The 15,714-nt window shown below is 35.0% G+C and overlaps 1 protein-coding gene across 1 annotated transcript; it reads left to right on the top strand.

Annotated features, from left to right (window-relative positions):
- Positions 1 to 257: 257 nt before the first annotated feature.
- LOC115442175 (probable DNA mismatch repair protein Msh6) lies at positions 258 to 13,934 on the top strand. Its single transcript, XM_037446576.1, is given in 19 exon segments — positions 258 to 510; positions 1,198 to 1,344; positions 1,744 to 1,885; positions 2,223 to 2,412; positions 2,694 to 2,828; positions 3,108 to 3,243; positions 3,544 to 3,680; positions 4,176 to 4,310; positions 5,183 to 5,372; positions 5,564 to 5,870; positions 7,043 to 7,198; positions 7,702 to 7,969; positions 8,076 to 8,231; positions 8,808 to 8,942; positions 9,565 to 9,786; positions 10,372 to 10,551; positions 11,526 to 11,703; positions 12,541 to 12,692; positions 12,963 to 13,934. Coding segments are annotated over 19 exon segments (3,405 nt in total). The 5' UTR covers positions 258 to 356; the 3' UTR covers positions 13,248 to 13,934.
- The last annotated feature ends 1,780 nt before the right edge of the window (positions 13,935 to 15,714 follow it).

Consider the following 15,714-nt stretch of genomic DNA (forward strand, 5'->3'; position numbering starts at 1 on the left):
TGATTTTATTATTTTTGTTAGCAGATAATGTTTGTTAGTAAAAATTCATCATCGAATTAATATGCCTAATGCTTTTGGTAAATTCATAGCGTATTCAAATTATACAGGGAATGGTTTGAAGGAAAGAGAATGATACAAGTCTTAATTAAAATACGTACAATAATAATGAGTACTTATGTATATTTTTTTTTGTATAACGCATTTTTTAAAATTGGTTTATACATGATAACTGAACAGCGTAAATAGAAACGTATTTCGTTTTGTCAATTTTGACACTGACATTTCGATTTGCGCCAAATTACCGGAATTCATACAATTTATTATAATTATAATTTTATTATTTTGATAAACATAAAATGTCCAAAAGAAATAGTACTGGAGGTGGAAACACTCTATTTAACTATTTTTCTAAAACACCGCCTGCGAATAAAAAGGTAAAAAGTAAAATAGATTCTGAAGACAGTCCCAAACTCGAATCGAAAAGCATTGATAAAGAAATAAAAAATGAAAGTAAGTTTTGTCGCCTATATGGTTTTATTATAAATATAAATACGGTTTTTTTTTATTGAAAATTTGTTTCATTAACTGAATTCCTAGATCTGTAAAAATAATTAATGTAAAACCTTGAAAGGGATACCTCTTTGTTTTGTTGGGTAGAAATCTACTAAAAACGGTTTTTATCAAAATTTAATCGTATCAATATTAATTTATCCGCAAAATGTGCGAAATACGATGCCGAATTGTGCGCGTACTGTAAATAACCTATGATGTACTACGTAGATTTCAGTCAAAAACCTAACTTTTGCATACATATTGGTATTTTATTTACATTTTCCTCAACAAGATGATTTTGTTGATAAGTAAAAAAGAATATTGAAGGAAAACTATTTTTCGGAATTTATCGTAGTTTTTTATATTTTAATTTCCACCCGACTTTTCAAGGACTTCAGCTTTCATGGGCATGAAAATTTATTTATTTTTCATTTCCTAGTATTATTTCGTAGTTCGTAGTTTTTAGTCATTAAGTAAGAAAAAAAATGTTGCTTGTATGTTTATAAAATTTTATATATGTACTTATTTACTCATATTATTTATATACAACTGTGTTTTACTTCAATAAAATAAACTAAAGTTATCTATACACAGTAGAAGACAATGAATCTGTTAGTAAATTGAATGCTAATTAAACCATTATAGATAAAAAGCGTGAAAGGCAACCAACACCATCCCCAAAGGTGAATGATGCTCACAGTGATGATGAAGAACTCCCACTAGTTCCCAAAAAGAAAAAAAGAATCAGACTTAACCCTCTGGACTCTGATGATTCCGATGTAGAAAACAAAGGTAAGATAAGTATCGCACCTGTAATCACTGGAAAATTTTAATACTAATATTATAAAGCTGAAGAGTTTTAATGCGCTAAACTCAGGAATTATTTACTAATTTTGTTTTTTTTTTACAAGTAGGTAGTTGAACTGCTCTTTAGTGTTACAGGCTACTTTTTATCTTAGGAAAATATTTATCCTGCAATATACATAAAAAGTACAGTTGATTTATAAGACTGAATAATTATACTTGCAAATGATTTCAGTATTGCAAAATCAAACATATTTTTAGGTACTTATTTCTCATATGTTTTAAGTAATGAACTCAAATTTCGTGGTTTGTGATTTTTTTTAATGTACCTCATCTTGTGTTAAATTTTGAGTTTACATAAACAATTAACCTTTTGCTGACTTTCAGTAGATAATAAAATAGAAACCCCCAAAAATGATAAAAAATCAGCATTGGAGAAAAAACTACAGGACAGTTTTAAATACGAACCAAATCAATCACCTAAAAGTTCAAAGAAAGAAAAGCCTCTCCCAACTACGTCTAGTAATGGGTAACTGTTTTAATTTTTATTGTATTTTCTTGTATCTTCTTTATTTAAAAGATTTTATATAATATCATGATATGTACATAGTTTATATCCAGTAGTATTGTCTATGCAAATTATGCAGGCATAACTCTTCTTGATTGACATTATGTTTTAGTTACATATATAATATTACCATTAAATGCAAGATTGCCACTTAGTTATGAAACTTATGAAAAGCTGCCTGCAAGAAAAATAATGTTACCTATCTTGTAAGATTCATTACATATTTTACCTTGAAAAAAACAATTGTGTCCACAATATATGTCTTACATAAAATACAAGGTTTCTTATTGGAACATAGGCCTCCACCAACCCCATCTAAAAATGAAGAAAAAGCAACAGTATCTGATGAGGGTAATTGGGTGCATTGCAAACTCGCTTGGTTGAAGGCTGACAAAATTAGAGATGCAATGCAGAGGAGACCAGATCACCCTGATTACGATGCAACCACATTGTATGTACCACCTGACTTCTTGAGAAAACAAACACCTGTGAGTAACTTTATTTGTATTATTAGCAAATATATTTCCAACCCCTCCCTATACTTCTATTTGGCTGATTTTATTCCTGGTAAGACTAATGTTCCCTGAGACATAAATTGCAGGCCTCTGATGTTAGCTTAAAGAAGTTGCAGCCCACCATCAATTTTTTGGGCATCCATAAATTAAAGACTATTAAAAATCCTAATGGTGCAGTTATAAATTAAATAATACCTTTTATTCACCACTTGATAGATAAAATAAATAAATAAATCATTTGTAAATATTTTCAGGCGCATCGTCAGTGGTGGGAGATGAAGTCGTCCCATTATGATTGTGTGCTGTTCTTTAAAGTCGGCAAGTTTTATGAACTGTACCACATGGACGCAGCTGTGGGTGTGAATGAACTTGGATTCTCTTATATGAAGGTAAGTAAAATATTTGCTAACTGTCCCACTTTTGTCTGTATATTTTAGTAAAACTTACCTAGGCTACTCTGCCTACTAATACAGTCTCCTATTCTTGTTATTTACACTACATTTTGTATAGTCACTTAATCAACCCAAAATAAATAAGCATATATTCAATTTGAATCCAAATCTAAGATGTGCATAAAATACCTCAATTTTAAAATAATTTTTTTAATAAATGATCATGGTTACATTGATTTATAGCTGATAAATTTTTATACTATCGATTATTTCTAGGGTGACTTTGCACATTCTGGTTTTCCTGAAAGCGCATACGCTAGAATGTCGTCGACTTTAGTCTCAAAGGGTTTCAAAGTGGCTAGAGTGGAACAAACGGAGACTCCTGAGATGATGCAAGATAGGTGTAAAAAAGGTAAGAAGATATTACAATTTGTTACACTATGTAAAGCATAGATAAAAGAGCATACAACGCAGAGTTTCACATTTGAGTTCAGTCGTCAGAGTGTGATACATGTGTCTCCCTCTCGTATTTTGCCAGCTATGTTTTGATCTAATAGCAGGCGTAACTGTGAAATGTGCTCATTAAAATGAAATATAATCAAACTAAAATTAGGTTTGACCAACGAAATTTTTGTAAAATGTCAAATTTCTATAATATGTTTACATATTTCAGACCATATTGATTTATATATTTTGACATATATTATTCTAGCGGGTCTAAAAACTTCGGACAAGGTCGTCCGCCGTGAAATATGCCAGGTGACGCTGCGTGGCACGCAGGTGTGCGGGCTGCAGGACGCGGGACCTTGCGAGGCCAGCGCTGCCTTCATGATGGCCATTGCTGAAGAGGTGATTTGGGAATTTAACTACATTCACAGTAAATAAATATATTCGTAAAAGTTGCTAGATGCAGGCTACTAATGGGTTTCTATATATATTTTGGATATTTTTAGCTGATGTTAGTAATATAATTCAAGATGTTGTTGGAATTTTACTATAGAAACTTAGTCACCTGGGTATTATAGTTATGTTTGTCTGGTAACAATTAATATGGCAGTACATCACAGTTGTGCTACTTACTGGCATTGAACTTGTAATTGCCATGTTGACAGATAATGTTGTAAATTGTAAATGAGTCAAATTGTACATAATAACCTGTAGTTATTTAGCACATCCTGTATAAAAACAGCTGATATAAAATATTTATTATTTATTTAATTAAGATAACAAAGGTGCCATAACAAAATATACACCTACATATCAGTTATACAATTAATTTATTAAATACTTAATACTAACTTTTTTTTTTACTTTGTCATACAACCTTAAATTCCTATTTGCCAGGACAACAATGGTTGCAGTTCTTATGGAGTTTGCTTTGTCGACACGTCGATCGGATTATTTCACCTCGGTCAGTTCCAGGACGACAAACATTCTTCCAGACTGCTCACCACATTGGCGCATTACCCGCCCGCCTTGGTAGGTAGTTTTACAATTGATACGAAAAGTGGTTACGTCGAATGTCGTTAGATGGCGTTGTTATAAAGAAATGATTTATGTAGCTTTCTTTAAGGTGGTAGCTCAAGGTCCATTTTCATACATTTTGTTTCGGCTTTAATCTGGGTAACTAAACAAGTATTGGCAAGTAAAGAATTTAAATTCACGTCTAGTTAGTGATTAGTTCTCGCAGTTGAAAGAAAAATGTAAAAATAATTAATAATCATGGATATTTCTGCCTTTAAAATTTCGTCATATTAAATTTTAAAGGCCGAAATATCCATGATTATTAATTATTTTACGTTTTTCTTTCAACTGCGAGAACTAATCACTAACTAGACGTGAATTTAAATTCTTTACTTGCCAATACTTGTTTAGTTACCCAGATTAAAGCCGAAACAAAATGTATGAAAATGGACCTTGAGCTACCACCTTAAGGGCTCGTCCATTAATCACGTGAGGCTCGAAAAGGGGGGAGGGGTTAGGAAATAAACTCACTAAATATCACAAGGACGTTGCTAATAAGATATCACATGTATTTATTTTTCATTGATCGCCCGAAGTAATCTAAAAATTTCTGTTTAGGTTGAACCAAATAAAATACATGTGATTTTGGGTAGGAGTTGAGAGGTAGTCTAAAACCTCACTAGATATTAGGGAGGGGGGAGGGGAGGGGGAATAAAATTCCTACTAAAAACATCACGTTTGTAATGGACGATCCCTAAATATATTTTTTTGCAAAAAGCTTATTGGTTAAGTTCCACATAACATGATTTGACTGTGTCTCTTTCCTTCTGGAGTAATAAATCAGACCTCTCTTATTATAGTGGCATAAATATAGACCTTATTTTCAGGTTATATACGACCGTAAATCTACAACGGCGCGTACAAGTAAACTGCTTTCAACGCATTGTTATAACGCGCGAAGGGAAGCTTTAAACATGTGGGCTCCGGACAAGACGCTCAAGATCCTCGCGGACAAGTATTATAGGACGAATGCGGACGGCGACTGGCCGGAGGGGATCAAAGAGTTTTTACACGAAGGTAGCTATAATTCGGTATTCTAAATTAGGTACTTTCTCTGTAGTCGGTCCCTCATGATTGCTTATTACACAGAGATTTTCTTCAGATATTTATCTGGCTCATTAACGCTTCTAATAAAACTAAGAACAATCTAACTTTGCCACTTTTATTACTGAATATATGTAATATTGACTATATTTTATTTATTTCAGGTGACGCATTAGGCCTTACGCCAGCAGCTAATTGTTTTCTAGCAGTAAAAGCACTAGGGGGTTGCGTGGCCTACCTCACCGACTGCCTATTAGACATACAAGTATTAGGCATGTCTCAGTTCACACACTATGCACCACCTGATGTGCTAAACAAGACCTTATCTCAAGAGGCAAAGGATACAAATCGCTGGGAAGGCGGCAACACCATGGTTCTGGATGCCATTACCCTGAGGAATTTGAGGATAGTGCAAGATGAAGGGTGTTTGTATGAAAGGTTGAATTTCTGTTCAACAGCTATGGGAAAGAGGTTGGTTACAATTTTTTTTAAAATTTAATACTTTAAAATTTTATTTATAATAATGAAGACAATCTCGCCCCAAAGGACTATCATTTCACGTAGAAAATGCGAACATGGATATAAAAATCGTTTTTTAGTGAATTAATAGTCATATAACAGACTAGCTTTTGCTCGCGGCTCCGCCCGCGTTATAAAGTTTTTCAGGCTAAAGTTTTCCGTTATAAAAATAGTAGTTTCCCGGGAGCCTATGTTCTTCCCAGGGTCTCAAACTGTCTCCATACCAAATTTCATCTTAATACGTTAGGTAGTTTTTGAGTTTAACACGTTAAGGCAGACAGATGCAGCGGGGGACTTTTGTTATATTATTTAGAACTTTTTAAGTGAAACAATCCCGTCATACATCATTGTTGCATAACTTTAACCGTTTACGCAGCGCAGGCAACGGAAGCTCTCAAACCTCATAATTTTCCCCGTTTTTGCAACATGTTTCATTACTGCTCCGCTCCTATTGGTTATAGCATGATGATATATAGCCTATAGCACTCCAGGAACAAAGGGCTATCCAACACAAAACGAATTATTTCAGTTGAAACCGGTAGTTCCTGAGATTTGCCATTACTGCTCCGCTCCTATTGGTCATAGCGTGATGATATATAACTTTGAGCACTCCACAAACAAAGGACTATTCAACACAAAAATATTTTTTCAGTTCGAATCGGTAGTTCCTGAGATTAGCCATTACTGCTCCACTCCTATTGAATATAGCGTGATGATATATAGCCTATAGCACTCCACGAACAAAGGGCTATCCAACGCAAAAAGAATTTTTCAGTTTGGACCGGTAGTTCCTGAGATTAGCGCGTTCAAACAAACAAACAAACTCTTCAGCTTTATATAATAGTATAGATTACATTTATAGTGTCAAATGAACTAAAACTCGTTTCTCCTTATTTATCTAGTTAAAGTTTACTTAAATGGACTTGCACGTCATGGTATATAGTATATACAGGATGTGGAAATAAATATGAAAGTAATGTAACTCAAAAACTAAAAAGCAGGTTGGAAAACATAAAATTGAAGCATCCGTCTATTTTTCGTTAACTGTTAAAATATATAACACGGACTTTGTATAATTATTAGAGAAAATTTATAAATCATGAAAACTTCACATTAATTTTCAGATTATTATACCAATGGGTTTGCGCGCCAAGTTGTAACCTCAAAGTTATTGAAGAACGTCAACAGGCAGTGAAAGCATTGTTCGAAAATGTTGAGATATGTCAGGAAGCCAAGAATATATTGACTACATTGCCAGATTTGGAACGGCTTTTGGCGAAGTAAGTATTCTACAGCAAGATGTAATGGCCTAAGTATAATTGATATACTCAGTTTTACAGAATATAATTTGTGCTAATGTATTGAAAGTAGTAGATGGACTATAGATTGCAATATCAAATGTTTTTACATTGTGATGAAACTGTAGTTTAACATGCTATTATTGACAATTATATCTATAAAGTTTAGTTCAGGGATTCTAACAATGTGAATATATCGACGAGTCCTACATATATATGTAGTATAAGTGCAATAACACAACTTTACAGGAGAGCGATTTAAACAGTCTAAACTTTGTAAATTTGTTATAGTTAAACAGAAATCTTAAAAATTTTGAAATGTAGTTTTTAAAAGGTGTAAAATGTTCTAATCACTCTCCTGTAAAGCTGTGTTTTTGCACTTATACTAGTATACTTAGGACCCGTCGATATTAATTATCAAAAATTAAATACCAATTAAAAATACCACACTATATTCTTAACGCGAATGGACGATTTTATTTCAGAGTCCACGCACTAGGCAACCTAAAAAGATCGAAACAGCACCCGGACTCTCGAGCCATCTTCTATGAAGAAAAGACTTATTCCAAGCGGAAAGTTCTCGACTTTATATCAGTGCTCAACGGGTTCACCTCTGCGTTGAAACTTGTCCAGTTGTTTGGGGATGTGGATTCGATTCTGCTGAAGACCATCACGCAGTTCGCCCCCGATGGAAAGTACCCTGATTATAAGGATACTCTAAAGTTTTTTTAAGGTAAATTTTTTTATTGGTTTGTTAATTTTAAATAGCAGATCAATTTCTTCATCATTTTGGTCTAGAGAATTGGATTTAAAATTAGGCTGAATTCGTAAAATTAATACTTGAATCAATGAATTTTAGGAAGCATTTAACCAGAAAGAGGCAGAGAAAGAAGGACGTATACTTCCCGGGGAAGGAGTCGACCAGGAATACGATAATACTATACAACTTATAAAGGAGATTGAAACAGAATTAAAAGATTATTTGGCTGAACAAGAGAAATATTTTAAATGTCGTGTAAGTAATGTAAAAATATTGATAAATCATACAAAAGCATATCACAATATTTTCACATAAATGTAGTATAAGTTATTGTGTATTTACTTGTAAGAATTTCTTCTTCATAAGAAATTCGTATATTTATGACATTCGCTAACCCTTACTAGGCCAGCATGACTTAAACCTCGTAAGGGGCCGTTCAAGTGTTACGTAACGATATTTATGAAGATTTTTGACCCCCCCACCCCCGTATCTAACGCGGCGTAACGTTTTCCAATACGTCCCCCCCTGCAAAAGTTACGTAACTAAAATATTTTTTTTTCTCTAATATTCACAATTATTTTACGCAAAATACCGGAAAGTCGCAAAAATACCTTTTTTTTTTAATTAAAAAAAACAATGTTACACATCGCTTTGTACGAAACCCTCCTCCCGCCCCTGTAACGCATCGTAACGCTTTACAAGACGCTTACAAGTTCCCCTCCAAATTGCGTTACGTAATACTTGAACGGTCCCTAAGCGATAGACACAGTCCGAGGTCAAAAACAGCGTATAATACAGGGCTAATGTTAATTATTATTATTTTGGTGTTAGATCTCGTACGTGGGTTCGGACAAGAAGCGCTACCAGCTGGAGGTGCCGCTGAGCGCGGCGGGTAGGGCGGGCTCCGAGTATCACATGGAAAGCGCACGTAAAGGATTCAAGAGGTTCTCCACTGATGAGACTAAGGTAATTTATCTCTCTAACCATCGGAAATTGTGACTTACTTATTTAAACTAGTGGTCGAAATTCGATCGTCGAATTAGTATCTGTTAGATATAGATACATTTTATTTTTCTGTGCTCCTCTATATGAATTTTAATTATGTCAAACCTCACTCTCCTACATGAACGCAATGTAATTATATAGGGTACACAGGTTGTTCTTCACGTATTAATATATAGATTCAACTCTGAACAATGGTTAAATTCAGTACCAGCAGCATTATTTTGCTACGAAAAATACAGTTGAACCCGAAAAAAGGTCGCCTGAAAAACGTGCGACAAATATGTTAAAAATATGCCCGTATAGCGAAGGACCCAAATTAAACATAAAGGTGTTCTTACAGAATAAATGCTGACCTGCTATGTCTTACCTCTGCCAATTTAGATATAAACCTGGATGTGAATTAAACATATTAGTGAAATAAGTTAAATAATTAGTTGTGCAACTGAATAAATAGGTTATAACAGTGACGTTTTGGTTGCCATTTTAATTCAGATTTTGAACAAATAGTTTATATGGACGTTCATGTCTATAGAATATACGTCAATTATTATAGACTTTTACATGGTTATGTCATCTTTTACAGGACTTACTAGCGCGCATGATAGCGGCAGAAGAACAAAAGACGAACGTGTTGAAAGATCTGAGCCGTAGAATATTCGAGAAGTTCTCGTCCAACTACAACCAGTGGGAGACGGCCGTGCAGTGCCTCGCTACACTGGACATACTGCTAGCGTTCACAGAGTTCGCGCGACAGCAGACCGGAGACGTGTGCCTGCCGCAGATTACTTATGATAAAGAAGAGAAGGTAGATAAAATTAAATTATTTTTCTGATGTAATCGCGGTTTTAATATTTTAGTTTTCTCCTGACGTTTTGGAGACTTTCCAGCCTTCGTGGTCACGGGGAGAAGGTAATTTTTAACCGTAAAATTAAGCTTCTATAATTATATGCATATACATGCAGTATTATTCGGTAATAGCATGGTCAGTGTTAGTTAAAACATCGAAATGTAAATCAAGCTTCTTCGTTCATAATGAATACCGACCATGATAGATTTCAGCCCAATTAATCTCAGATTTGTCTAACTATCGTCCTAAACATTGCTTTTATTTATGATCATAAAGAGAAAATAGATCTACTAGCTTTTGCTTGCGGCTTCGCTCGCGTGAAGGAGTTTTCTGGGATTTTTTTTTCTCACTTACTTGATATATATTGTTATCTTATAACTAAATTACACAAAACAATTATAAAGTGTTAAGTTTCATCCAAATCCGTTCAGTAGTTTTTTCATAAAAGAGGAACAAACATCCATCCTCACAAACTTTCGCATTAATAATAGTAGAATTCCGTTACAAAGTGCATTATCGATATAATTCCCATCCCTATTCCAGCCATACATCAACATAACAGAGGGTCGTCACCCCTGCATATCGAACGTGACGGACTTCATCCCGAACGACACGAGGCTCGGCAGCGCCGGCGCCAACCTGCTGCTCCTCACCGGGCCCAACATGGGCGGCAAGTCCACACTCATGCGGCAAGTGGGGCTGCTCACCGTGCTTGCTCATTTGGTAAGGAGCATCCATATATGTACTACGTACTAGATTTGGCGTTCCGAACATTCACTGTGTTCAACTGATATTCATTCAAACTGACTTTAGTATGACAGCTTGTGGTTGTGGAGCATCGATATATGTACTACGTACTAGATTTAGCGTTCCGAACATTCACTGTGTTCAACTGATTTGAACTGATATCCATTCAAACTGACTTTAGTATGACAGCTTGTGGTTGTGGAGCATCGATACAATATGTACTATGTGCTAGATTTGACGTTCCGAACATTCACTCTGTTCAATTGATTTGAATTGATATCCATTCAAACTGACTTTAGTATGACAGCTTGTGGTTGTGGAGCATCGATACAATATGTACTATGTGCTAGATTTGGCGTTCCGAACGTTCACTGTGTTCAACTGATTTGAACTGATATCCATTCATACTGACTTTAGTATGGTCAATATTGACAGCTTGTGGTTGTGTACGGAGTGGCGCTCATGATATAAGAACTCGAGTCTAAGTGTAAACTTCGATTTGAATAAAGAATATTAGTCAATTAAGTAATATTATTTGTTGTTCAAGTGTATAAATAGGTTATAACAGTGACGTTTTGGTTGCCATTTTGGTTCAGATTTTGAACAAATATATTATATGGAAATTCGTGTCTATAGAATATACGTCAATGGTAAGGAGTAATACATTTTTAACATTAAGCAATATTTGCTTAAGTTCAGCTCGAGAACAGCAATGAAAATTATCACGAGGCCCTGGCGACCTGTGATTACATAATTTTTTTATAATGATTTATCACCACATTTATAGTTAGTAAATATCGAACGCAGTCGCCTCTGTCCACGCCTTTATCGAACACTTTTTGTTTTCAATGTATTCTTTGCCTGCCTTAATTAAAACATAACAAAAAATGTTCCATATTTTTTTTATTGAAAATTATTTTTAATTTTATTCTCGTATATAATGCCTCCAGGGTAGCTATGTACCAGCACAAGAGTGCCGTCTGAGCCTAGTGGACCGGATCTTCACTCGTCTGGGAGCATCGGACGACATCCTGGCGGGACAGTCCACGTTCCTAGTTGAGATGAACGAGACAGCCGCTATAGTGAAACACGCTACTGTGCATTCACTGGTGCTGCTTGATGAATTAGGTGGGTAGTGGGTACACAATAATATCGAATTTGTTTTGCCTCTTGTACTTTTCGTCTATTTGTTTACTATTGTAACTTATTATGAAATAATATGTAACGAAGTTAGCCACGTGAAGTTAGCGAAACTAAACTTTGAATAATCAACCATCTAGCTGAAGTACGCCATTATTACTGAACGTAAATAATCAACTTCAGTGTAAAGGCAATCGCATAAATCAGAATTTATGGTCAATGTTATCGTTCATACCGTCTGTAACACGAATAAACTATGTAGTGTCATTATTTTTCCATGAAATGATTTCGATACAAGAAGCGTAGCTTGCCTTAGAGCGGCCCTATATCTATATTTATTGGGGGCTCTGCAGGGCAATGCGAACTTTTGGGCACCCGCTTAGTTTAATGTAAGTAAGGGTCTCGTATCACTGATACGGCATATACAGCGGTAGCTACGCCCTGGACAAGAAGTTTCTATTTGTATGTAATTATGTCTTATCAGTAGAGGCAATAGCCTAGTTGGTTGTGGAACGGACTGTCAAGACGAATGTCCGCAGGATCAAATGCCAAGGGCACACCTCGTGGTTTTTTTTTTTAAAATGTGTATTCTTTGTGAATTATCGCTTGCTTTAACGATGAAGGAAAACATCGTGAGGAAATCGGCATACCTGAGAAGTTCTCTATAGGAATTTCGAGGGTGTGTGAAGTCTACTAATCCGCACTACAGCGTGGTGGACTAAGGCCTAATCCCTCTCAGTAGTAGAGGAGGTCCGTGCCCAACAGTGAGACAGTATATAATACAGGGCTGATATGCTTATTATTTATTATTACTATGTCCCCCAGGGCGCGGCACGTCGACGTACGACGGCACGGCGCTGGCGTCGGGCGTGTGCGTGGAGCTGGCGCGGCGCGCGTGCCGCGTGCTCTTCTCCACGCACTACCACGCGCTCGTGCACCACCTCGCGCACCACCCGCGCGTGCTGCTCGGACATATGGTGCGATTTACCAATCATTATAATATGGTGTTTCTCTTGGCTTAGTGCGTGTAAAATAACTTATTCGCGATAAAAGTAGTCTATATAAAGTTAATGCAGAAAATGGTCCATTTGAATGCTGTTTTATTTAGTGGTTACTGTGTTTTGACATTAATAAAGTGAGATTATTCAAATTAACTTTTTCATGATTTAACATTTGTCACAATTGCAGCTATGTTTCCCCGTTGATTGTTGAAGAGAAATTAAGGATTTTTCTATTGTATTCCACAGGCGTGCATGGTAGAAACAGACGAATCAACACCGGACAGCGAAGACCACATACCAGAAGAGACCATAACATTCCTGTACAAACTCAGTCCGGGCGCGTGTCCCAAGTCCTATGGATTCAACGCGGCCCGACTCGCCGGCATTCCTAAAGAAATCACGCGCAAGGCACATCTCATATCCAAGAATTTGGAGAAGGAAGCCACTTGTGCGAGGGCGTTTAGAGATCTTATGAAATTGGGAGATAATGCTCAAGGATTGAGGGAATTGTTAGGTTCCTTAAAAATTTGAAAGTAAAAGTTTATCAACATTATGGTAGGTCGGAATATAAGATCGGGTCGATAATAATGTCGGATGCTTTTGGCATTTGTTTTTATCTAATAAAATTTAACGTCATTTCTCGATTGTTTCGTCGTATCAAATATGGTGTGTCTATGTGTATACAGTGACATGGCTCTCATTATTCAGTTTTATTGGACAAACTCGACGGTATAATTAACCAATGACAAAATTATCGATCGGATTTTATATATACCTTACTAGTTTACTGCCAGACATACCTCTTAAAAATCAGATAAAATATTTGATTTTCAACTTAAGTAGCTATAAATATGTTGCTGTTGAGCATATATGAGTATTTTTAGTTAGGTTTTAAGTTACGAGCAGCTTGTGTAACATTTTAAGCTCATTGCTACTATAAAGATTTTTAAGAATTACTTTTTTATCGATTATGTAATCGATTTTGATCGAGTCCCACCACAGTTATGCTTTTCATAGGAGTAGATCCAGGCTTTAGCCTCTGATAGCCCAATGATTTTTATGTTATAATTGGGCAGAATCTCTTAGCCATAAGTTCCTGGTTATTTGTTGAGTTGATTGTTGAATGAAATTCATTTGTTTCGTCTAAAACAAACTGTGATTAATCAAGACAATTGTTAATACCCACCTTATTATTTTGTATTAAACGTATTCGATATAGACAGTGTTTTATTGAGGCTTCAAAACAACTTTATAATTTATTTAATTCATATATTTTACACTCCACTCATTGTACTTAAATTACAAAAATCATTCGACATCGTTACATTTATACAAATTCAATTATTTTTATTGTTATATTACCATCTACTTATTTACATGGCGTAAGCATTTATACGCGAAATTTAGAGACAGATTACAGAAGATAGACATTTTTTTTCTCAAATATTTCATACATAGATAATATGATTAGTTGTGTAGTTAAAATTTTAAGTTCAAAATATTAAGAATCGATCGATTTGTATTACAAAACTTTTGCTGCGACAATGCAAGATTCCGCCGGAGAATCTTACGGATTCATGTATTTTTCCTTCTCTTAAATCCGCACGTCTTATGACTTAATTTATGTAGGCATACATTCACCCCCTTATTCATAGACGTTATTTATCTAAGGACGGAGCATTAGTGTGATAATAAGTCTTTCTCAGTCCTGACGGCATGGCAGCCTTCGCAGTGCGTAGACAAAGGGCCGTAGTAATTGGTTAATATTGAGATACGACTTGAACTAGTTGGCTGTCAGATAAACAAAGCGGAGGAACAGACTTGTTATCACAGCAATACTCCGTCCTTAGATAAATAACGTGTATGAATAAGGGGATTAGTATTTATTACGAATCAAGAACTTGTTGAAAATGTAGACTCGTAATTGTGCGTTATAATTATTTTATAAAAAAGGCACAAACTTTTAGCATAATACATTTTTTTTTTCATTTATTACTATTAAATTTGTCTACCTTATGTAATCTATGCTTTAGTATTTTTACATTTACTACATTTATATATTTTTATAACAGGAATGTGAACGTAAACACAATAAACTATATTAAATGCATCTGGAATTTCTCGGTACAATAACTTATCCACATGACTAGGTATGTGATGTAAACCAATGATAACTTTATTTATATCCATATGTACCTCTAGAACTAAAGTTACCTTACACAAAATTTATATTTTTCTGATTTTGTTAAAAAAACGACTTTCCAAAGCATGCTTTATAATCCCATAAGAATAAGACAAAATTATAGATATAAACAGAGATTCTCACTCTCGACGACTGCTCAATTCTTTGCCTTCGATATTGTTTTCAAATCGTTTTTGTTTCTCGCAAATCGTGTTTCTGACTTAGGTCACCTTTAGTTCTAAAAGTCCTATATATACCCGGAATATGCATTGTTATTATTTTTCTTTTAAATCCACTTGCTTAGTAAAAGAACAAACTAACCCCCGCTTTGTCTATTAAAAACATAATTCTTCTGTGTAGCGTTGTAGATGCGTTTTGATTCCGTTTAAATGCTCTTACAATAAATAATCGGTAAAACGAAGTCTCATGTTTCGAGATGAACGGTGTTAAGGCGATACCTCAAATTTAATATGACGAAATTTTAAAGGCAGAAATATCCATGATTATTAATTATTTTTACGTTTTTCTTTCAACTGCGAGAACTAATCACTAACTAGACGTGAATTTAAATTCTTTACTTGCCAATACTTGTTTAGTTACCCAGATTAAAGCCGAAACAAAATGTATGAAAATGGACCTTGAGGTATCGCCTTAACTCAGAATGGGATCGTCACCGTATCAACTCGAGCCGTGCAGTATTATTTTTATGAAACTACTGTAAAGCACACTAATCGTTATAGTAATGTAATCGCCTCGGGACAAGCTCTATTCTTGTGGAACGTGCTGTCATTTACAAGGCAACTCGCGTTGAGCCGT

This window comes from Manduca sexta, chromosome 6, assembly GCF_014839805.1.
Source record: "Manduca sexta isolate Smith_Timp_Sample1 chromosome 6, JHU_Msex_v1.0, whole genome shotgun sequence".
Taxonomy (NCBI): Eukaryota; Metazoa; Arthropoda; class Insecta; order Lepidoptera; family Sphingidae; genus Manduca; species Manduca sexta.